Source organism: Scyliorhinus canicula, chromosome 7 (genome assembly GCF_902713615.1).
Source record: "Scyliorhinus canicula chromosome 7, sScyCan1.1, whole genome shotgun sequence".
Taxonomy (NCBI): domain Eukaryota; kingdom Metazoa; phylum Chordata; class Chondrichthyes; order Carcharhiniformes; family Scyliorhinidae; genus Scyliorhinus; species Scyliorhinus canicula.
In genome coordinates, this window is record NC_052152.1 from 180,655,692 (window position 1) to 180,681,247 (window position 25,556).

Here is a 25,556-nt window from a genome sequence, read left to right on the forward strand (position 1 = left end):
CATTCTGGTCGCCACACCATCGGAATGACATGATTGTAGTGGAGAGGTTGCAGAGGAGATTCACCAGGATGTTGCCTAGGATGGGACGTTTTAGCTCTGAGGAGAGACCGGATAGGCTGGGTTTGTTTATCATGGAGCCGAGGAAGCTGTTCGTGGGTGGGGGGGGGGGGGGGATGGGATCTGATAAGGGCATACAAAATTATGAGTGACACAGGGTAGATCGTAAGAATCTTTTTCCCCCAGGCCGAGGTGTCTTGAGACAAGAGGGCATAGCTTTAAGGTAAGGTTTGGAGGGGACTTGAGGAGACATATTTCTTCACCCAGAGGATGGTGGAAATATGGAATGTGCTGTCTGGTGGAGGCAGGTGTTGCTCGTTGTGCAAAGTGTGCTTTATACTTAATTGCTCTGTTTTATAACCTTTGCTCTAGAGTCGCCAGGTATCTTTATGATACCACCACGAGGTTCAAGTGCTGATCAATAACTCAATACACCAGTTAGTAAGTTCAAATCAAAACACATTTATTATACACACAGTCAATCGCTACTCATGCATAAGATACTACTCACTAGACTATCTCTAACACTAAAAGGCCAATATTTAGCTTTGGAAACTGGCCCACCAGGTCAGGGGAAGAAATGGCCTTTCGTTCGATTCTGAGTCTGCAGGCTTCCAGCTGGTATGGACTAATGGTTAAGAGCGCCTATCTCGTAGCGTGCGTTGACTGGACACTTACCTGGTTGGTGCAGCTGCGAGGTAAGTCTCTGAGTTGGGAGTCACAGTCAAGAGTTCTTTGAGAGCTGCCAAGAAGACCGAACTGAACTTGGGGACTCTATTTTATAGTCCCCAGGGGCTTCGCGCCCTTTTGGGCGGTACCCGTATCTGGTTCCAATTGATTGGACTAACTTCCAATCGCTTCTTTCGATTTCTCCAATACTGGAGCTGTTCCCTGATCGCTGCGCGGTTCATAAGTGTCCGTTGGCCTTCCTTTGTCTTGGCTCCTGCTGGCGCCGAGGAGTCTGGTTTGGTCTTGATTACTCTTAATGTTTCCAATTGTTCCCGGGGATCGCTCATTACTATGCAGATGGCTTTTGGTTTCGGTTCTGGCTGGGTCTTTGCAACTCTTAATACACAGGAAACCTTGCACCTGCTTGTTTCCCTGTCCTTGGCCATTTCTCCCTGCATTCTTAGCGGATCTCCATTTTGGAGTCGGGAAGTGGCCAACCCAGGTGGCTACACAGGTACTCACAACATTTAAGAAGCATCTGGATGAGCACTTAAATCGCCACGGCATAATGAGTTATGGACTAAGTGCTGAGAAATGGAACTAGTATAGAATGGTATTTGATAGTCGGCATAGACATGCAGAAGGATCTGTTTCTGTGCTGTATGACTAGGAGATGGTGCTGATCATGAAAATTCCAAAGTTCATATTAAAGCCATATGTTGGCATTCGTCGAAAGATGTAAATTATCTGTAAAAATTGACTCTGTCATTGGCTCAGTTTGAAAAGGAGTGTTCTTATTGGAGGAAAGTGCTGAGGTGTGTTATCACAGTCAAACTGCTGTCTTGGGACTACCGCAAGGACATGATGAGTCATCGTTGTCAAATCGAAGAGATAATTTTTTAGTCTGACTTGAATATCTCATTGACTTTGACCTTCTGTAAGAGCATTTGAAAAGTTATCAATATTGTGGCTTAGGGAAGACCAATGTTTTAACGCACTGATCTATGAAGATTTCAGCACTATAATGGCAGGACCGCTCAGACACCAATGCACTAATGAAGTAAAAGATGCCAAATACTATTCCATAATAGTTGATCCAACATCCGATGTGAGTCATGTGGACAAATTCATCTGGCGAAGTTGTAGAGCAATTTCATTGTTTTGTCCAGCTACAATCCCAAGTGCCTGGAGACTGTTGTTTTGGAATTTTAAGTTTGGACATCAAATATTGTCATGAGCTTGGCTTCGATCATGCTGCAAATATGGCAGTAAAATATTACAAGCAATCCTAGAATCATAGGAATTGCAGTACAAAAGGAAGCCATTCGGCCCATCGAGTCCACATTGGCCCTTGGAAAGAGCACCCTACTTTTTAAAAATAAATTTAGAGTACCCAATTCATTTGTTCCTCGGGTGAATGAAGAGGTGGATATATTTGTCTATATATACGTTTCTGGAATCTACCTCTTCATTCACCTGAGGAAGGAGCTGTGCTCCGAAAGCTAGTGATTCGAAACAAACCTGTTGGATTTTAACCTGGTGTTGTAAGATTTCTTACTTATATTTGTGCCTCGGTTAATAAAGGCAAGTATCCCATATGCTGCTGTAACCATCTTATCTACCTGTCCTTCTGCCTTCATGGACCCCCAAGATCCCTGGGGTCCTCTGTACTTCCTGGCGTCCTACCATTCATTGTGTATTCCCTTGCCTTGTTAGTTCTCCCAAAAACATCACCCTGCACATTTCAGGGTTAAATTCCATTTGCCACTGTTCTGTTCATCTGACCAGCCCGTCTATATCATCCTGTAATCTAAAGTTTCGTCCTCGCTATTTACCACACCATTAATTCAGCTGTGAACTTCAGATGCTGTTTTGGCTTTGAAAATTAACTTTGCTGATATAAAGGAGACCTTATTAGGCATAGCTGCATAAAACTCAGAGAAACCACCTGTGAAAGCTGAAGCAAAATCCTCAGCAGAGAAGTTTGGAAAGTATGATATTGCTGTTTCTTCAAAGAATTAATGCCATCAGCAAATCGCTGCAAAATGGTGATACAACTTCATTGAATGCTGCACAATAATTAGCCTCAGTTAAAAGTTTTGTCATGGAGGTTCGAAATAACAATAGCTCGGGGGAAGCAGAGGCACTAGCATTAACAAAAAAAAAATACAGGTCCCGCTGATGATGTGAAGCGTACAAGATGCAGGAAGTTATTTTTCAATGAAACTAGTAAGACATTTAAAATAAATCTACCAGGGGGACGTAGACACAAAAAGCTTTTTGAAGATGAAGCAAAACAATTCATTAATTTCCTTGGTTATTGATGAGCACTGTGCTTCGATGCCACGAGCTGATTTGTACAGACCTGCACATGATGGTTTGAAAACAAACTTTCCAAATGCGGAAACCATTATGAAAGTATTTTTCACAATACCTGTCACAAATGCTTCTGCTGAACGTTCTTTTTCTGTATTGTAAAGATATAAAAGTTATTTGTGAAGTACGATGAGTCAGGAACATTTGACAAGTTCAGCAATATTGACAATTGAAAGTACGTCTTCACAGGATTTAACCTACGATGATGTAATTGATGATTTTGTAAAGAAAGTGTCGAAAAAGGACATATAAATTGCCATGCCAACAAGGGATGAAGCAAGGAAATCTTAATCTGTCGTCCTTCCATATTCTCTTGGTTAAATTCTGCTGGTCTGGTATCATGGTTGCAGCCGGTCACATTCTGGTATTTCTAACCACCATCACTCAAACTGGCCTTCAGAAAGTCTCTTCCAGGACCAAGAATGGAATCCTGCCAGACAGAGCCACTCATATCGGACTTCACTGGGCACTCCACCCACGTCAATTTACGGCAATCACTTCATTAATTTTGTGAGAGGAAGTTAAGTTTAATTTTTGAAACTAAATGCGACTCTATGAACAATACTTAATGGCAGGATGTGCATCTTGTTGATTTGAAGTATCTGCTCCTGCACTGGCCTGGCTCATTCTGTCCTGCACTAACCTGTGTAATCGGCTGATTATTTCTTTCATCTTGTTGCTCATCAGCAAGCTCCATGTTTGCTTGCCCCGACTCTCACATCACAAGAACAATCATCTTACTGTCATTCTGATGAGAGATAAACTTGGATTTAAATTCGGCAGTTATTCGTACAAGTGTGTTTTTAAAAGTTAAAAAGCAGCAATCAATTTGTGTATCTTTATGGCTTGTGTATCTTTATGGCATCCGCCATTGGGGGGCGGGCGGGGACAGAAATAAATGTGAACGTGGGGCCCAAGTGCTAAGGTATTTTAAAAAAAAATTAAATATAGTGTTTGCTTTCGTGTTGACAAGTTTCATCGTGTTGAATATTGAATTACTACTTGAGCAACATTTGCAAAGATTATGAATCATAAGTGTTCTAGTGCACGGAATTACCATATTAGCTCATGTTATAGGCTGTTGAATCATTGTAATGTTGACATCCGTGCTCTGGCAAAGTTGTTCGTTTTCTGAACCAATAGAATTTTTGCTTCTTGATAGATTTGTATCGCAATTATGTGATTGGGTGAATAAAACAACCATTTTCAAAAACATCTTTATTTGTTCTGATACTGTGAAAGGTCTCAAAATGTTCATTGATGGGATGTGGACGTCCCAAGCAAGGTCAGCAATTTTTTGCTCATCCTGATTGTCCTTGAGAAGGTGGTGGTGAGCCACCATCTTGAAATGTTGCAGTCTGGGTGGTGCACCCTTAGTGCTGCTTGGTAAGGAATTCCAGGATTTTGATCCATTGACGAAGAAGGAACAGCAATATATTCCCAAGTCCGGATAGTGTGTGACTTGGAGGATGGTATTCCCATGCATCAGCTAGAAGTTGTCAATTTGGGAGGTGTTGCTGAGAAGCCTTGGAGAATTGATCATGCATCTTGTAAATGGTACACACTGCAGCCACTGTGTTCCTGGGGTGTAGAAAATTAACGTTTTTAAGGTGATCGATTGTGTGCTAATCAAAGACGTCTGCTTTGTCCTACTTGATCTTGTGTGTCATTACAGCTGCAATCATCCAGGCAAGTGGAGCGTCTGCCATCATATTTCTGACTTATCCTTGTAGGTGGTGTGTGATATGCCTAAGGGCTATATCACAGATGGAAGGTGTGTGACTTCCAACCAGAAGGTGGCGGTTGTACAGACAGACCATGCAGTCTCTAGACCAAGATCATATGACCTGTGACTCCGCTATAAGAGCAGACATATCTGACCATCTTCAGAAGAAGATTGAGATGGTAATAAGACATACATGTGAATGGTCAGTGCTAGGTGCAAGTTTCAGACGAGTAGTTAGCAGACTCCATGATAACGTGCTCTAAAGCAAAGTGCTATCTTACTACATGAGACTCAATAAAAGATTCTGGTTTAACAGGTCAAAGTGTTTGGTGGATTCCTTCGTAAAGTACAAAGAACCAAACGCAACACGTGACAGGCAGTCTTTGGAGAGTCTAGATGTGAGCTATGTGTCACATAATACACAGTTCTGACATCCTCTTGTAGCCACAGTGGTTGTTCCATTTAAATTTCTTGTCAATTCTGATCCCCTGGATGCTAATGGTGTGGATCCATGATGTGGAGATGCCGGCGTTGGACTGGTGTGGTTCCAGTGATTGAACGGCAGCAAGTGTTGATTAGATTCTGCCTTGTTAGAGATTCTCATTGACTTGAGTGGAGTGAATGCTACTTGGCACAAATTAAAAAAAAAAAAAAAAAATATATATATATATATATATATATATATATATAAATACACGTAGGAACTTCTTTCTGCTTGTTTCACTTTTACCTCATTGTGCAATTTTCCTTCCTTTTTGCCACATGCTTTGTCTCTTGGGTAATCCCCCCTGGTGGACGAGTGAACCAGCTATCTGCTTAGAAGCCTTTGCCAATCCTGCTCATAAGCCATCTGTTAGGACACAGCAAAAGAAGCCTGCGCTGGTTCTCTCGGGGTTTTTTGTTACTTCCTCTGGGGCAGTGACTAATGTCAACTCAAAGTGCACTTGATTGAAAATGTTTGATGAAAGAGAATATCCAGCTATTGCTAATGAAAGTCGGTTATGCTGTTGTTTTGGCATTTCAATGAATGTTTTTGCCATAATTGCAGTGGATAATTTGGAATCCTCCCCGCAGAGAAATTTTAGTCCTGCAGAGTGACCACCCTCTGCTAAATGTTAAACAGGATGGTACATAGTCATAGTCATAGAATTTACAGTGCAGAAGGAGGCCATTCGGCCCATCGAGTCTGCACCGGCTCCTGGAAATGGGGTAAATGGAGAGTGAAGTAGGGGTCTGTAAAAACTCTTTAAGCAATCGCTTAAAGATAAATAGGGGTTCAATTCCCAGATTTTGCAAGAGTAATGAAACGGGCAACGGTAAGTCAACACCCTGTTTCGCACCACTCAGTTTTTAGTATCTTACATTTATTTTGATGAGGCCCATCAACGTAGCACATCATCAGAATGGTTTCTACTTGGGAGGACCCGATAAAAATTCAGACTATTCATATACTGGTTTCAATTCAAATGAGAAGCATACACTATTTGTGGTTCTAAGCCTTGGGAGTGACCCACTCACTACACCACCCACCTCCACTATCAGTGAAACGAACTTGAAAAACTTTCTTTTAAGAAAATTCTAGAGCCGTCAGCCAGTCTGTCCTTCAGGTCTGAAGCTCATCTGAAGGACGATTAGAATTCCATTTAAAACACTGAGCTCCGGCCCCAGTGATTGGCACTGTCTTGCGTGTCTTCTCCCACCCCTTCTTTCCCAACCGCCCTGACATATGTACAGAGATTTCAGACGCCTGTTGGTAAATTTTTGTAAAGTCTGTCATATGTTCCTCACATCAGATGACATTTCACAAAGAAAGCAGATATCAAAGTACATTATTAATAAAAAGATTGATTTACACCGTACTTTCATATGCTTTATCTGAGAGTGTAGTGTTTTTAACATCCTTGTTAAATTTCATTAGCAATAGCTGGATATTCTCTTTCATCAAACATTTTCAAACAAGGGCACTTTGAGTTGACATTAGTCACTGCCCCAGAGGCAGTAACAAAAAACCCCGATAGAACCAGCGCAGGCTTCTTTTGCTGTGTCCTAACAGATGGCTTATGAGCAGGATTGGCAAAGGCTTCTAAGCAGATAGCTGGTTCACTCGCCCACAAGGGGGGATTACATGAGAGAAAGAGCATGTGGCAAAAAGATTTTCCACACCATTAGCATCCAGGGGATCGGAATTGACAAGAAATTTAAATGGACCAACCACTGTGGCCTTTATAGAAACCTAATCCCATGATTTTAAGTGTTTATAGAATAATTTTTCTCATGATTTTGCTGCTGGAATTTCTTATTATTTTCTACTTCGTTTAACTTGCCTGTTTCTCTCGTGTGTTTAAAAAAAAATAAAATAATACTATTTGCACATTTATTCAGTACTTTCCAAGGGCTGGCGCAGATTTGATGGGCCGAATGGCCTCCTTCTGCACTGTAAATTCTATGATTCTATGAAATAGTTTGACTTCTGAGTAAAGTATAACGCAACATCAAATGGAACTTGTGGGTCTGCTATAAATTCACAGGATACAGCACCATTTGTGTGAGTTAAAACCATACTGAATTGTTGAACAATGTAGGATGGACAGCACGGTAGCATTGTGGATAGCACAATCGCTTCACAGCTCCAGGGTCCCAGGTTCGATTCCGGCTTGGGTCACTGTCTGTGCGGAGTCTGCACATCCTCCCCGTTTGTGCGTGGGTTTCCTCCGGGTGCTCCGGTTTCCTCCCACAGTCCAAAGATGTGCAGGTTAGGTGGATTGGCCATGATAAATTGCCCTTAGTGTCCAAATTGCCCTTAGTGTTGGGTGGGGTTACTGGGTTATGGGGATAGGGTGGAGTTGTTGACCTTGGGTAGGGTGCTCTTTCCAAGAGCTGGTGCAGACTCGATGGGCTGAATGGCCTCCTTCTGCACTGTAAATTCTATGAGGATGGGTTTGGCAAGGGGTGGGGGCTGTTCTCTCTATCTCTTCAATCTATCACTAATTAAAAATCTGTTTTATCTCCTCAAATTTACTCCCAAGTCCTAGCATCCACTGCACTCTGGCGTAATGCATTCACAGATTTACGACCCTTTGAGAGAAGTAATTTTCTTCTCATCTGTTTTTAATCTGCTTATTTTGAAACGATGACTTGTTTGTCCCACAAGTGAAAGCATCCACTCCATGTCGACTTTGTGAATACCTTTTATCATCTTGTACCTCAATGAGCTCTCCTCTCATTCTTCTAAACATGGAGAGTTTGGTCTCAACTGCTCAATTTCTCTTCGTAAGGCAAACCTGTCAGCTCGAATCAACCTGAACTGCCTCTAATGCAACTACATCCTTCCTCAAAGGGGACCAAAATTGTACACAGTACTCCGTGTGGTCTCACCAATTTAATACTCTATCCCATTAGCTATAAAGGCCAAAATTCTATTTGCCTTCTTTATTACCTGCTGTACCTGCATACTAGTTTTCTGAGATTCATGCACAAGGACACCCAGGTCCCTCTGCAAGGAATCACTCTCTTTCAAAGAACCCTTACAGTGCAGAAGGAGGCCGTTTGGCCCATTGATCCATGTTCCACTTTACCCCTGCAACCCCATAATCTAGCCTTCACAACGCTGGACACTAAAGGGCAATTTAGCATTGTAATGGGCCAGGGTTTAGAGAAGCCCAAAGTGTATCATGGAGTTCACCTGACCCACAACTTTTAATAGATTGTGATATGGAGAGCATTTGCAGGGCTCTGGGGAAAATAAATAAATAATAACCCCAAAAGGCAGGTGCGTGGCACGAGGTGAGCTGCTCCTTCAGATGACCAGCACAGACACAAGGGGCTGAATGGCTTCCATCTGTGTTGTAACCATTCAAGATGTAGAGATGCCATCATTGGACTGGGGTGGGCACAGTAAGAAATCTTACAATACCAGGTCAAAGACTAGACAGGCTTGTTTTGAATCACTAGCTTTCGGAACGCAGCTCCTTCCTTTTAACCTGGTGTTGTAAGACTTCTTGCTGTAACCATTCAAGGATTCTGTAGTCATTCTTGATGGGTGTGTGTCACATTTGTGTATTTGCGTTCTCGTTTCCTACAGTTGGTGCTCTCCAATTGTTTTGTTTTTGACTTGATTGGCTATAAATAGCTTTGCTATTACATTAACGTCTGTGATCTCAGCAATTAAACTGACACAAACCCCACATGTTTAAATTTTACTTTGAAAGACTGAATTTAAAATAAAATCTATATTAACCTTTCCTCTCTTGCAATAGCTGCAGTCATTTTCTACACTTTTTGAAAAACCTTTGTATTTGTAATAAAATTCACAATTATAATGGCAGCAAGGTAGCACAGTGGTTAGTACAGTTGTTTCACAGCTCCAGGATCCCAGGTTCGATTCCCGCTTCTGTGTGGAGTCTGCACATTCTCCCTGTGTCTGCGTGGGTTTTCTCCGGGTGCTCCGGTTTCCTCCCACAGTCCAAAGATGTGCAGGTTAAGTGAATTGGCTATGCTGAATCGCCTTAGTGTCCAAAAATAATTAGGTGGGGATAGGGTGGAGGTGTGGGGTTAAGTAGGGTGCTCTTTCCAAGGGCCGGTGCAGACTTGATGGGCCGAATGGCCTCCTTCTGCACTGTAAATTCTATGATTCTATGAAATTGTTTGACTTCTGAGTAATGTAGTAAGTACTAGTTAATTGGTGCTGTTTGTTCTTTTGTGGTTATGTAATTAAGTTTCCGGCCTCCTGCGCAATGAGCTCGTCCTCAGCACTTTGTTGTTTAATGCCATGCTGTAAAAAAAATATGATGTGGAGATGCCGGCGTTGGACTGGGGTGAGCACAGTAAGAAGTCTTACAACACCAGGTTAAAGTCCAACAGGTTTGTTTCAAACACGAGCTTTCGGAGCACGGCTCCTTCTTCAGGTGAATGAAGAAGTTCACCTGAAGAAGGAGCCGTGCTCCGAAAGCTCGTGTTTGAAACAAACCTGTTGGACTTTAACCTGGTGTTGTAAGACTTCTTACTGTAAAAAAAATAGATTTTATTACATAGAAAAACTTCACAGAGTTTCACTGAGGTGTCATCAGATCAAAATGGTCCCCGAACCAAAAAGGAGGTCGTAAAATATATTGAGGTGGGATATAATGGCCTGAAAGGAAAAAGGAGACGGATAGGCCGTGGAAGATTCCAGAGTGTGGAGCTTACGCAGCTGAAGATACAGGTGCCAATTGCAGGTGTGTGGAGATGCATACGAGGCTAGATTCAGGGGCAGAAAGAGTTTGGAGGCAGTTATAGGGCTGGCGGTTTTAACCATGTGTGTGTGTTCATCCTGGATTTGGTTTACTCTGCCATTAACATCTGATGTGGTCATAACAAAGCAAAAACAAAAAGTTGTTATTTGTGAGAAAAGCCAGGAGAGTTGCCCAAGAACTAGAAACCATATAGTGCATGATTTGGGAAGAAGAGCGATAAACGTCATGGGACCGATAGAAAGCTGTTTGGATTTGTCTGGCTTGGCATGCGTGTAAGGATAGACAGAGCAGATATTAAGGAGCAAGTATTTAGGAGCTGGCAAGTTAAGGAAAATAAATCTCTTGAGGTACATCAACAGTATTGCTTGTAGTTGACTAGTGCTAACTAGGTACACATACAAGAAAGCCTTCCCTGCTAACCGTTTGATCCTTTATTGTTAGAAGATGCCCAGCAGTAATAATAGGTCGGGCAATGTGATCATAATAGAACCACGGTCAAGATGAGCATTGTTTAAATAAGGATACTTAGGAATATGTTACTGTCATAATCGGAGTGCACAGAAGCCTGTCCACAAAAATCTACTTTTTTTAATATAAAGTATTTTTAGTAAGGCATTTATGTAATAATTTTAACAACAAGATAACAAAATGAACCACACACACTGATCCAACAACAAAACCCAGCCGACATGGCTTACTCAACGACTCCCCAATCACAATTCCCCAATGCTTTCCCATTTTTTACCCAGTCATGTGCGCCCTGTGGACTATCTTAAATTGTATCAGGCTAAGCCTGGCACACGACGAGGATGCATTGACTTGCCTCTGGGTGTCCTCCCACAACCCAGCCTCCAGCTCCCCACCCAGCACTTTCTCCCACTTTCGCTGCACCTCCCCTATCGGGGCACCCTCCCATTCCATCAGCTACTTATAAATCTCATACATTCCCCCTCCCCCACTCCCATTTTCAACACTACCTTATCCGGTAACCCCCGGTGCGGCAGGTGGGGGAAAGTCGGTACCTGCCTCTGTACAAAGTCCCTCGCCTGCAGGTAGCGGAACCTATTCCCACCAGGCAGCTCAAACTCCTCCTCCAACTCATCCAAACACGGAAAGCCGGCGTTGATAAACAAATCCCCAAATCGCTCGATCGCCACCTCCCGAAAACCCCCATCCAATCTGCCCGGGACAAACCGTTGCTTACCACAGATCTGTGCCCACACCGACGTCCCTCCAGCCCCATGTGGTGCCGCCACACCTTCGAGGCCACCACCACTATCGGGCTTGTGGAGTATCTGTCTGGAGAGAACAGCAGAGGTGCCGTTAACAGTGACCCTAAACTCGTGTCCCTACATGATGCCGCCTCCACCCGTTCCCAAACCTACCCTACTTCCTGACCATTGCTTTGTTTGCCACCCAGTAATAATTTATAAAGTTCAGAAGGGCCCTCTCCCTCTCCCTCTTCCTCTCCTCCCTCTTCCTCTCCTCCCTCTCCCTCTCCTCCCTCTCCCTCTCCCTCTCCCTCTCCCTCTCCCTCTCCCTCTCCCTCTCCCTCTCCCTCTCCCTCTCCCCCTCCCCCTCCCCCTCCCCCTCCCTCTCCCTCTCCCTCTCCCCCTCCCTCTCCCCCTCCCCTCTCCCCCTCTCTCTCTCTCTCTCTCTCTCGACCCCGCACAGGCAACATCAGTTTTACCCGCCCACACAAACCCTGAGATCACCGCAGTCACTTCCTTAAAAAACGGCTAGCGGATAAGGATTGGAAAGCTCTGGAAAACAAACAAGAACCTCGGGAGTACCTCACCGTCTGAACCCTCCCCACCAATGACCACGGGAGCCCATTGCACCGTCTAAAGTCCGTCCTCATCTGCTCCACCAACCAAGCCAAATTTAACTTGTGTAGCTTCTCCCACCCCACACCACCTGGATTCCCAAATACCAAAGCTCCCGCTTGCTACCTTGAACGGCATCCTTCCCAATCTCCTCTCCTGCCCCCTTGCCTGGATCGGAAACACCTCACTCTTACCCATATTTAATTTGTATCCCGAAAACCGGCCGAGTTCCTCTAGGATCTCCATAATCCCCCACAGCGGGCCCGAAATGTACAATAATAGGTTGTCCGTGTAAATCTAGACCCTATGCTCCACTCCCTCCCCATACTTCCTCTGTCAGTCCCTCGAAGCTCTCGGAGCTATCGCCAACGGCTCTATAATCAAGGCAAAAAGCAGTGAGGAGAGTGGACGTGAAATGAATGAAATGAAAATCGCTTATTGTCACGAGTAGGCTTCAAATGAAGTTACTGTGAAAAGCCCCTAGTCGCCACATTCCGGCGCCTGTTCGGGGAGGCTGTTATGGGAATCGAACCGTGCTGCTGGCTTGCCTTGGTCTGATTTCAAAGCCAGCGATTAGCCCTGTGAGCTAAACAGCCCCTGCCTCATTCCCGGTGTAGCCTAAAATAACCCAAACTCACTTAGTTCATCCGCACACTCGCCGCCGGCGCCTGATATAGTAGCAAGACCGAATCCACAAAACCTGTCTCAAACTGCCCCAGGAACTCCCACAAATAATCCCACTCCACCCGATCAAAGGTCTTCTTCGAGTCCATGGCGATCACCACCTCCACCTCTCGACCCTCAGGGGGAGGGGTGGGGGGGGGGGGGGGCATCATTACCACATTTCGCAACCGCCTTATATTCGCCACCAGATGACTCCCTTTAACGAACCCCGTCTGGTCCTCCCCTATCACCTCTGGCATGCAGCTCTCGATTCTCGCGACCAAGATTTTGGCCAATAACTTGGCATCCACATTTAACAGGGAGATCGGCCTGTACGACCCACACTGCTCCGGGTCGTTTTCCCCGCTTCAAGAACAGAGATTGAGGCCTGTGACATCATCGGTGGGCGCACTCCTCGCTCCCTTGCCTCGTTAAACCCCTTACCAACAAGGGCCCCAGAACCCCCGCGAATGTTTTATAAAACTCCACTAGGTACCCGTCCAGGTCCGGGGCCTTGCATCGCCTCCAGCCCCTCCATCACTTCTACCAGCTAAATTGGGGCCCCCAGGCCCTCCACCAGCTCCTCTTCCACCCTCCGAAGGTCCAACCCCTCTAGAAACTGCCTCATCTCCTCCACCCTGGTTGTGGGTTCGAACTTGTACAGCCTACTGTAGAAATCCCTAAATACCCTATTCATCCCCACAGGGTACAAAACCGCATTGTCCCCCCTATCCTTCACTTCCCTATTTCCCTCGTTGCCTCCTGTTTCCTCAACTGGTGCACCAGGACCCTTCTTGCCTTCTCACCATAATCATACACCGCTACTCTCGCCTTTCTAAACTGCCCCAGCGCCTTCTCCATGGAAATCAACACAACCTCCATCTGCAGCTTCTGCTACTCCTTCAACAGCCCTGCCTCCGGGGCGTCCAAGTATCTCCTGTCCACCTGCAAGATCTCCTCCACTAGCCTTTCCATCTCCACCCGCTCCGCCTTCTCCCTATTGTCCCTTATCGATATGAACTCCCCTCTCATTACTGCCTTCAATGCTTCCTATCCCGTGGCTGCTGAGACCTCCCTCGTATCATTTACCTCCATGTACCTCTGGGTGGCCTCACTCACCCGCTCACCACTTTATCCGTCAACAGCCCCACATTTACCCTCCATTGCAGGTGCTGGCCTCCCCCTTATTCACCCGCAAGTCCACCCAATGCGCAGAGCATTATGTGACACCACTATCGGAAGGTATTCCACATCCACCACCCTCGCCAGGAACGTCTGACCTAAAACCAGAAAGTAAATTTGGGAGTACACCTTGTGCACATGGGAAAAGAACAAAAATTCCTTCGCTCCTGGGCCTACCAAACCTCCATGCCCCCCCCCCCCCCCCCCCCAACATGCTCCATAACCCCCTTGGGTCCTTCGCTGCCACCCTCCCTGACCTTGAACTCGACCGATCCAGCCTTGGATCCAGAATCGTATTAAACCCCCCCCCCCCCCCCCCCCCCCCCCCCCCCGCCATAATCAGCCGATGCAAGTCCATATCCAGGATCTTCACCAGCACCTGCCTCATAAAGTCTGCATCGACCCAGTTCGGATCATAAGTATTCATCAGCACCACCGGCATCCCCTCCAATTTCCCATTCACCATCACATGTTCACCCCCGAGTCAGCAACTCTACTCCCCACCTCGAACGCCACCTGCTTATTAATCAAAATCGCCACCCCCTTCGTTTTTCGAATCTAACCCAGAGTGAAATACCTATCAAATCTTTACTCAACTTAGTCCGATGTACCACCTTCTGGTGTGTCTCCTATAGCAGAGCCAAAAGCCTCCAACGTTTTCAAATGTGCGAACGCACGGGCTCTCTTGACCAGCCCATTCAACCCTCGCATGTGCCATGTGATCAGCCTGCCCCCCCCACCACCCAGCCGATCAACCATAGCCAGCCTGCATCCTGCACCTCGTCAGGCCCACCCTCGGGCACCCACATTCATTGGCCCTCTCCATACCACCTTTTAGAAACACCTCCCCTATCAGCAGTTCCGCCCCCCCCCCGCCTCACCACACACTCCCAACCCCAACATCCCTCACTCTAATGACCTGTTCACCCCCCACTGCGCTTCCATTAACTAGCCAGCCCCCTCACTGCCCTCCAGCAGTCCCACGATCCTCAAATTCTGCCTGCGAGAGCAATTCTCCAGGTCCTGCATTTTCTCCTGCAGCTACCTCTGTTGGTCTAGCATCATTCCCATCTCGGCTGCCATCGAGGCAAGCTGCTCCTCGTGCTCCCTCACTGCCTCCTCCACCTGGATTGCCTGTCCCTGGGCCTCCAGCCTCGTCTCCATGCAGTCGATCCCCACCTTTATCGGGTCCACCACCCTGACCAGGTCCTCCAAATTCTCGATAAAAGCAAATTACTGTGGATGCTGGAATCTGAGACCAAAGAGAAAATGGTGGAAAATCTCAGCAGGTCTGACAGCATCTGAAGGGACAGAAAAGAGCTAGCGTTTCGAGTCCAGATGACCCTTTGTCAAAGTTGTCAGAGCTTTGACAAAGGATCATCTGCACTCAACGTTGGCTCTTTTTCCTTTCCTTACAGATTCTGCCGGACCTGAGATTTTCCGGCATTTTCTCCTCCAGGGGCTGCTTTAGCACAGGGCTAAAGAGCTGGCTTTTAAAGCAGCACAGTTCAATTCCCATACCAGCCTCCCCGAACAGGCGCCGGAATGCGGCGACTAGGGGCTTTTCACAGTAACTTCATTTGAAGCCTACTTGTGACAATAAGCGATTTTCATTTCATTTCATTTCCAAATTCTCCTTCCTCTGCTGGGAACTTATTGTTCAGGAAGCCCATCATCTGCTCCGACCACTGGGTGGGTAGGATCGGCCCCTGATCCTCCCCCATCTTCACCTGTGTCACAGGCACCACACCAGCTATCACCAACTGTTCCCTTTCTTGTCGGCCCCTTATTGTCCACGAATCCATCCACTGGTGCAACATTTTTTTCTACCACCCCTCCTGCACCTTTTCCATCACAAAATCCACCCGTTAGCCGGGGAAAAGGTCCAAAAATTCCACCATGAGGGGGAGCCACCAAATGTGCAACCACTCACACCATGGCCACCACCGGAAGTCACAAAAATCTATTCTTAAAGGAGCACCACAGAAAGGATAAGTGCCTTCAATTTTCTTCAACCTGTCCTAGTGTTTCATTAGTTGCACCATCATTTGAACTGTTTCTGTCCTTATCTATTATACTTGCGCCATTATTGAACTTCTTTGCGAGGTATAGTTCAATGCATCATTCAATTGTTGACCATTAGTTAGATACTGGGGAGAAGAAACAATGTACTCTTGATCTGTTGAGCCATTTAAAATATCGGTTCAAATGATTAATGATTGCAGTTTATCTTGGCAATGTTCCTTCGAGGACATTAAACAAATTAAATGAACGTTTTTCTATTGAAAGCATTACTGGTGCAGTTAGATGTGTGTCAAAGTTGAGTATTCATACAACTTTATTTTTAAAAGGCAGCTATGAATGTGATTAAAATCTAAATGTGCTACGTGCATAAGGCCTATTCGAGGATTGATTTTTTTGTCCTGAGCAGGGGGCTGGTTTCGAGGGTGGAGGATGTTGAATACTCCGCCATTGCCATTTCAGATCATGCCCCGCACTGGGTGGATCTCGGGCTGGGGGAGGAGAGGGACCAGCGTCCGCTCTGGCGCTTGGAGGTGGGGCTGCTGGCAGACGAGGAGGTGGCCGGGAGGGTTCGGGGGTGTATTGAGAGGTACCTTGAGGCCAACGATAACGGGGAGGTCTGAGTGGGGTGGTCTGGGAGGCATTGAAGGCGGTGATTAGAGGGGAGTTGATTTCCATCCGAACCCATAGGGAGAGGGGGAAGCAGAGGGAGAGATTGATGGGGGAGATGGTGAGGGTGGATAGGAGATATGCGGAGGCTCCGGAGGAGGGATTGCTGGGGGAGCGGCGTAACCTTCAGGCCAGGTTCGACCTATTGACAACCAGAAAGGCGGAAGCTCAGTGGAGGAAAGCACAGGGGGTGGTGTATGAATATGGGGAGAAGGCAAGCAGGATGCTGGCACACCAGCTCCGAAAGCGAGACGCGGCCAGGGAGATTGGAGGAGTGACGGATAGAGTTGGGAAGGTGGTGCGGAGGGGGGTAGACGTTAATGGGATCTTTAGGGACTTTTATGGGGAACTGTACAGGTCTGAACCCCCGTTGGAAAGGGGGGGGGGGGGGAATGGGGCGCTTCCTGGACAAGCTGCGATTTCCGAGGGTGGAGGAGGGGCAGGTGGAGGGATTGGGGGCGCCGATTGAGCTGGAGGAGCTGGTTAAAGGGATAGGGAGCATGCAGTCGGGGAAGGCGCCGGGGCCGGATGGGTTTCCGGCTGAATTTTATAAAAGGTATGCGGACCTGTTCGGCCCCCTGTTGGTCCGGACCTTTAACGAGGCAAGGGAGGGGGGGCTTTGCCCCCAACTATGTCACGGGCGCTGATTTCTTTGATCCTTAAGCGGGACAAGGACCCTCTGCAGTGTGGGTCATATAGGCCAATCTCGCTGCTAAATATAAATGCCAAGCTGCTGGCAAAGATCTTAGCCACAAGAATAGAGGATTGTGTGCCGGGGGTCATTAACGAGGACCAGACAGGGTTTGTGAAGGGAAGGCAGTTGAATACAAACATACGAAGGCTCCTCGATGTTATTATGATGCCAGCTGTGGAAGGGGAGGCGGAGATAGTGGTGGCATTAGATGCGGAGAAGACCTTTGATAGGGTTGAGTGGGGGTATCTGTGGGAGGTGTTGGGAAGATTTGGGTTTGGGGAGGGGTTTGTCCGTTGGGTGAAGTTGCTCTATGAGGCCCCGATGGCGAGTGTAGCCACGAATAGGAGGAGGTCGGAGTACTTTCGGCTGTACCGGGGGACGAGACAGGGGTGACCCCTGTCCCCCTTGCTCTTTGCGTTGGAAATTGAGCCCCTGGCCAAGGCGTTGAGGGAGTCAGGGAACTGGAGGGGCCTGGTGCGGGGTGAGGAGGAGCATCGAGTGTCGCTTTATGCGGACGATCTGTTGCTGTATATGGCGGACCCGGTGGGGGGTAATGCCGGAGGTGATGAGGATTCTCAGCGAATTCGGGGGTTTCTCTGGGTATAAGCTGAACCTAGGCAAGAGCGAGTTGTTCGTGGTGCACCCGGGGGATCAGGTGGAGGGGATTGGTAGGCTCCCACTGAAGCAGGCAGGGAAGAGCTTCAGGTACCTAGGAGTCCAGGTGGCTGGGAGCTGAGGGGCCCTGTACAAGCTCAACCTCACAAGATTGGTGGAGCAGATGGAGGAGGAGTTCAAAAGGTGGGATATGTTACCGCTGTCACTGACTGGGAGGGTGCAGTCCGTTAAGATGACGGTGCTCCCGAGGTTTTTGTTCCTGTTCCAGTACCTTCCAATTCTTATCCCGAAGGCCTTTTTTAGGAGAGTTAACAGGAGTATTACGGGATTTGTGTGGGCGCATGCGACTCCGAGGGTGAGAAGGGTGTTCTTGGAACGGGGCAAGGATAGGGGGCGGGCTGGCGCTGCCCAACCTCTGTGGGTACTGTTGGGCTGCCAACGCAGCGATGGTGCGTAAGTGGGTAATGGATGGGGAAGGGGCAGCATGGAAGAGGATGGAGATGGCGTCCTGTGTGGGCACGAGCCTGGAGGCGCTGGTAACGGCGCCGTTGCCGCTCCCTCCAACGAGGTATACCACGAGCCCGGTGGTGGCGGCTACCCTCAAAATTTGGGGGCAATGGAGATGGCATAGGGGAGAAGTGGGGGGCTCGATGGAGGCCCCGATACGGGGGAACCATCGGTTTGTTCCAGGGAGCATTGATGGCGGATTTCTGGGCTGGCACAGGGTAGGGGTTAAGAGGTTGAGGGACCTGTTTGTGGAGGGGAGGTTTGCGAGCTTGGGGGAGTTAGAGGGGAAGTTTGGGCTCCCCCCGGGGAACATGTTTCGGTACATGCAGGTTAGGGCTTTTGCCAGACGGCAGGTGGAGGGGTTCCCCTTGTTGCCCCCATGTGGGGCACGGGACAGGGTGCTCTCGGGGGTGTGGGTTGGAGGAGGGAGGATTTCGGACATATACCGGGTAATGCGGGAGGTAGACGAGGCCTCGGTGGAGGAACCGAAGGGTAAATGGGAAGAGGAGCTGGGTGAGGAGATTGAGGAGGGAACGTGGGCGGACGCCCTGGAGAGAGTGAATTCCTCCTCTTCCTAAGCGAGGCTTAGCCTCATACAGTTCAAGGTGCTGCACAGAGCCCACATGACCGGGACGAGGATGAGTAGGGCGAAGACAGGTGTGCTAGGTGCTCGGGGAGCCCAGCGAACCACGCCCATATGTTTTGGGCGTGCCCAGCGCTGGGGGAGTTTTGGAAGGAGGTAGCAAGGACGGTGTCGAGGGTGGTGGGATCCAGGGTCAAGCCAGGCTGGGGACTCGCATTTTTGGGGTTGCAGTGGAGCCGGGAGCGCAGGAGGCGAAAGAGGTGTCCTGGCCTTTGCGTCCCTAGTAGCCTGGCGGAGGATTCTTCTTCAGTGGAAGGATGCGAGGCCCCCAAGCGTGGAGGCCTGGGTCAACGATATGGCGGGGTTCATCAAATTGGAGAAGGTGAAATTTGCCCTGAGGGGATCAGTACAGGGGTTCTTTCGGCTGTGGCAGTCTTTCCTGGACTTCCTGGCGGAATGGTAGGGAAATAGGCCGGCAGCAGCAGCAACCCGGGGGGGGGGGGGTTTGGTTCGGTGGAAGGGAGAATTGTGTACATGGGTTTGTTGGATGTGGTGGGTGTTATCTCTCTCCTTTTTGTTGTTTGCTTTTTTTGTTGTTTTTGTAGTTGGGTGGTTGTTCTTGGGTTTTTACCATGGTTGTTTTGTTAATATTGTTTTGTTTATATTTTGTGAAAATCTTAATAAAAATTATTTTTAAAAAAAAAATCTAAATGTGCTAATCCTATTACCGGTAAGCGATTAAATACCCTAGGTCAATGATCAATAAATGACTCATTCATTGACTTGACAACTCTGATCCTGAGCAGTCAGCAGTGGTTATCTGGCACAAGCTCTGCTTTTGGGTTGTGCACAAGAAGCTAAAAAGACAAAGGTAGTCAGGTTTTTATACAGCTGCGGAGGTAAGCTTTGCCAGAGCCAGAAGGATGATGCAGAATCAATCAGGGGTTAAATTGTTCAAGTTAAGCAAGATGGCCAACTGATGTGGGGATGTATTGCAACAACTACTGCTTCTACTTCATTACATGAAAACAAGTTGTACTAATTGAGATTGATTTAAAACTGGTGTTTGTATATTCAGTTGCTGTGAAATAAAGTGCCGGGATTGTTCACATCTGGCCTTGTCTGACCTGACTCTTTCTCGATCCACTTTTCAAAGGATTGTGAAAAACATGAATATATGACCCCGTGTAGTGAGGGAGGAATTCTATGGCCCTCCCACCGGTGGGATTTTCAGATCCTGCTGAAATCAATGGAGCTTCGAACGGCTCGCTGCATATTAGGCGCTGCCTTGATGGAGCCACAAAATACCACTCGGAGCATCTACTTCTACTGAGAATCTACTTAACACCATTAACTCCAAGCAGGCGTTTACAGCAGATTTCCATTTGTAATGCCTAGTAATGTTGTGTTTTGTCCATTGTTCTACTATCATGGTTAAAATTTTAATAACTTCTATAGAGCACAGTTGGTACTCTTCACCATTTTATGGATCAGTGGATTATTTTCTGCAGTAACAATGAATTAAACCTGATGAGCCTCTTTGTTGTGCATTCTGCATGTTTTTCTTTGAATGATGTCTCCAGTACACCTTTTTGAAGGTGGTTTGCCCAATGTTTTAAGTAGATTGAAATCTGTTTCAAAACTTAACCAAGTGTTTTTGAGATGCAGTCAGTTCTTGGTGAACCCATGTCGATTTATTCGGTTCTTGGGCATGATTCCAAAGCCAAAGACTTTTAAGAGTGGAGATTTTTGAAAGATTAATTCATGGGATGCATCGCTGGCTGGGTTTGCATTTATTGTCCATCCCTGATTGCCTTCATAAAACTGTACTGCTTTTGTTGATGGAAGCCACTCTATATCTACTGATACCTATCTATCTCTCTTTCCACGACCTCGAGATGCTCAACAGCACTCTACCGTCAGAGCAGTATTTTTAAAAAATAAATTTGAGTACCCAATTTATTTTTTCCAATTAAGGGGCAATTTAGTGTGGCCAATCCACCTACCCTGCGCATCTTCGGGTTGTGGGGCTGAAACCTACGCAAACACAGGGAGAATGTGCAAACTCCACACGGACAGTGGCCCCGAGCTGGGATCGAGCCTGGGACCTTGGCACTATGATGCAGCAGTGCTAACCACTGTGCCACGGTGCTGCCCCAGAACAGTACCTTTTGAAGTCAGTTCAGGAAGCAGAATATATATTTGAGTGAAGTACTCACAAGCTGCTATTAGACTTTTGAACTTTTCAGTAACCACAGCTGTGTCCTGAATTGCTTTGCTGGTGCTGAAGTTTCCTCCTCTACATTTGTACGCTAGAAGCTGAGTTCCTTTGAGTGCCAAATTGGGAATTGAAGTGATCAACATTTGAGATATTCCGAGAAAGTGTGAAATGGGAGAAACTTTCCATAAAGGTGGTACTGTGGCTAGACTGCAGTCTCAATGTAAAATGGCTACACTTGTCGAATGAATGTACAATTAATGTAGTATGGATGTGCGCAGTAACTATCATTATGGTTGCATTGTGACAGTTAGAGCCATACAGATTAATAGCACAAAGGAGGAAATACAGTTCCTTGTATCTGTACTAGCGATTGCTCTTCACCAGTGTCTAAATTAATCCCATCCCCTGGCTTTCTCCTCATAATCTTAAATGTTTCTTTTTAAATATCTGCAAACATTTGGTATGGCATTCTCTAGTTGCTGCTGGAGATCATGCCTCATTTCGGAGGAGAATTTTCCCATGGGCTTTGGGATCCACTGATGTTGGGACTAAACAGGAGTCCCGAGTCTTCACCTGCCAGCACCAAGATCAGCACTGCAATCTCCCTGGAGGCGGCCTTCTGTTTTATCTACCTCTGAAGTCGCTGTCCTATTAAGGATGGTGGGTGGAGGGCGGCACGTGGCACAGTGATTAGTATTGCCGCCTATGGGGCAGCATGGTGGCACAGTGGTTAGCATTGTTGCCTACGGCGCTGAGGACCCGGGTTTGAATCCCGGCCCTGGATCACTGTCCGTGTGGAGTTTGCACATTCTCCCCGTGTCTGCGTGGGGTTCGCCCCCACAACCCAAAGATGTGCAGGGTAGGTGGATTGGCCACTCTAAATTGCCCCTTAATTGAAAAAAAATACAATAATTGGGTAGTCTAAATTTTTTTTTTTAAAGTAAAAAAAAAGGATGGTGGGTGGCTCCTTATGCTGCCAGACCAATGCTTTTTAAAAAGAAATTCCAATTAAGGGGCAATTTAGCGTGGCCAATCCACCTAACCTGCACATCTTCGACACGGGGAAAACGTGCAAACTCCACATGGACAGAGACCCGGGGCTGGTATTGGACCTGGGTCCTCTGCACTGTTGAGACAGCAGTGCTAACCACTGTACCATCACGCTGCCCTTCCAGCCCAATTATAGGACCAGAGCTTCAGCAGCCCCACTGACAGAGGTGAATGCTGCAGAAGCAAATAGGAAGGCATGAGGGCTCCTGCATTTCTGGTTGCCAGCCACAAATGGAGAATACAAGAAGGATTCGAGCTGTGGAACAAGAGGAGTAAAGCCCTCTATAGTAATGGGCACTGCCAAGATTGCAGCCGTGTATTAACATGGTGTCTTCCTCATGGCACGGAGCCTCTGGCGACCAAAACTACTGCTGGGGGCCTTTGGACATGGCAAGGAACTGCTTGGCTACTGGTAAAATGCTAAAGACATCACATAATCGCCCCTAATTAAGGATGTAGCCCTGAAGCGTGGGTAGCCACTCTGGGTCCCCGCCCACCGCAAATTCCCCAGTGGCAGTAATATATTGGGGAACTGCAATGTGCAGTGCCTATTTTCTCAGCAATTGGCTCACCCATTCCTCAACCAACCCAGCAGGGGCTGGGATTATTCAGTGTGTTGGGTATTTCAGGGAGGTTGACTGCCCTCCTCCCTTCCCCCAACCTCCGCAATATTGAATTACAACTTTTGTTAGGACAACCAAAATACACTTAAATAAGATTTACAACTGGGCTGAATGCAAATGCAGGAGATTAATATAGCACATCAATTTACTCTGCTGCTTTGTTTTAATACTGTTCAATTTTTATCCAACAAAAAGGCCATTTAGAGTGTTGGGTTATTGCAATATTGTTGGCTTAGATTTTTGTACTACATTAACTGTTTTTTGGTTAGATATTCATGGAGTGCTTGTAGGTACAAAGTGCATTTTTCCCCTACAAAACAAAAAAGGCTCCAGTTTGAATATTCTGTAACTGATTGATAGAGTGGGTACCATATTTGTTAGCTGGCCATTAGTTGCAAAGTGACAATGGCTTATTGTATATTAACCCCCACAGGGATACCCTGATTGATCTCTCCGTGGGACTCGTGGAATATGATCTTTCCCGCTAGTGGGCAGAGGCCCGACCAGCTCGGGCTCATAAGAACTTAGTATATAGGCTGGCCAGACAGGGACCGGCATATTGGTTGTCCCAACGGGACTGTGCTCTGTAAATATATTCCCTGCTGTAGGCAAACCACTTGTGACCGTAAATAAATTGGCGTTCACCTTGCTGCTCAGCTTCCTGGGTCTTAATACTTAGTAATTAAATTCTCCCTATTATTTAAAAAAAAAATTGAGTACCCAATTCATTTTTTTCCAATTAAGGGGCAATTTAATGTGGCTAATCTACTTATGCGGCACATCTTTAGCTTTGTGTGGGATGAGACCCACGCGGACATGGGGAGAATGTGCAAACTCCACACGGACGGTGACCTGGGGCTGGGATTGAACCCGGGTCCTCGGTGCCCTGAGTCAGTAGTGCTAACCACTGTGCCATCATCTCCCTACAGCTTAACCCCACCCATCCAACCTTTTGTTTGAAAGTGCCTGGCTTATCTGCTACAACATGGGCACAACCGAGAATACACTGGAAATAGTAGTAAACCCACTATTATGTACCTCAGTATATATTTCCTTTCAATTCTATTGAGCAATAAGTGCTACTTATCCCATTGTAAATTAAAGTTACCAATAATTCTGTGTGCCTTCATTCACATGATGCACAAGTTTTAATTTGCACAAGGTTGATAGAAATATATCTGTTTGTGTTATTTGATTGCAGGGAGGGGAATGATCCTGAAGATTGTATGCAAGTAACTTACAAAGAACTCTTGAAGCAGGTCTGCAAATTTGCAAATGTCCTGCGATCTCAGGGTAAGTTCTTCAACTTATTATAACTCCTGACTTATTTTCAGTTAAGGGAAAACTAAAACTGTTATCAAACTATGTAAAAGCACTTGACTCCGTTCTGAGTGACAGTTATTATATTTCTTTATATTAGTTATTATATTATAAAACTTTCAGAAACTTTAAAGTTCAGCTGAATTTTTTGTTTTAGTTCTTTTATGGGTTGATGGATTTGATCATTTCAGTTTTGGAGTGCATATTGTGGCTAAATTAAATACTAAAAAGTACTTCATGTGATGTGGCACAGCAGGTTTTGCATTGCAAAAAAATAAAAATCTCTACTTTGTATTAGCCCCGTTTATGACACTTCTCTGTCCTTATTCAGTTAGGATATATTACACATTCGTTTTCCAATCTGACTATTTTGACTGGACCATGTGAAATAATGCTTTCTCAGTTGCACTGCCAAAAATACATGAACGAGGTAGTCCACAACCTAAGGGCATCACTTGTACCTGTGTGAAGCACCTTGGAACTTTATAATGTTAAAGACTATATAAACACATGTTGCTACTGCAGAAACATACTTGCTGTGCCTTTCTATACCTAGGTATTCCCCTACTGGTACACTATTTTCAGAAGTCAGAATGTTTATTCCAGGAAACTCATTAACCTACCTTACATGCACTTGTCTAAAAATTCATGGGATGATGATATAATCAACAGCACTGTACAGGCTCAATGTTCTATTTCAGCAAGTGTGCTCCAATTGAGCCGCCTCCTGTCTTTCCTCATTTAACTCTAACAATATATAACACTCTACCCTTCCCCCCCCCCACACTCCCCTCCCCTCAAATGCCTGCCTAGCATCCTCTTAAATGCATCTACACTATTTGTTTCAGCCACTCCCTGTGGTTGTAAGTCTCACATTCTCATCGCTCTCTGGGTGAAGTTTTTTCCAAATTCCCTATTTGAATTCTTGGTGACCATTCCCCACAAGTGGAAATATTCTTTCTGTATTCTCTCTTAACAGAACTTCAATACTTTGTAAAGCCCCTTAATAGGACAAGCCTCGGTCTTCTCTTCTCAAGGAAATAGACCCAGCCTCTGTCCATCCTCTCCTGAAAGACACTTCTGGTGGCATTCTTCCACATCTTTTTTGTATCCTCTTCAGTGCCTCTGTCTTATTTTTTAAATAATATCTTTGAAGAATTGTATGCAGTACTCCAGATGTCTAACCAAAGTCCAATACAAGTTTAGCATAACTTTACTTTTGAATCCTATCCCTCTAGAAATAAACACTTATGACCTCAAACCCAGCACAAAGCTCATGTTCTAAAGAGCAGCCATGGTCTCCACCCTTCTGTATGCATCAGGAACATGGACAATATACAGCAGACACATCAATTCCTTGGAGAGATATCACCAATGCTGCCTCTGCAAAATCCTGCAAATCCACTGGCAAGATAGGTCCTCGCCCAGGCCAATATCCCCAGTATTGAGGCACTGGGCACGCCTGACCAGCTGCAACAGCGGGCCACGTTGCCGTATGACTCCCAAAACGAGTGCTCTCCTC

General features: G+C 46.4%; 1 protein-coding gene across 2 annotated transcripts in view; it reads left to right on the forward strand.

Annotated features, from left to right (window-relative positions):
* Positions 1-25,556, forward strand: part of acss2 (acyl-CoA synthetase short chain family member 2) — an 81,817-nt gene that overhangs the window by 17,318 nt on the left and 38,943 nt on the right. For both annotated transcript variants that reach the window (XM_038803427.1, XM_038803428.1), the window contains exon 3: positions 23,916-24,007. In XM_038803427.1, coding sequence (XP_038659355.1) covers positions 23,916-24,007 — 92 coding nt within the window. The remainder of the gene's footprint in view (positions 1-23,915; positions 24,008-25,556) is intronic.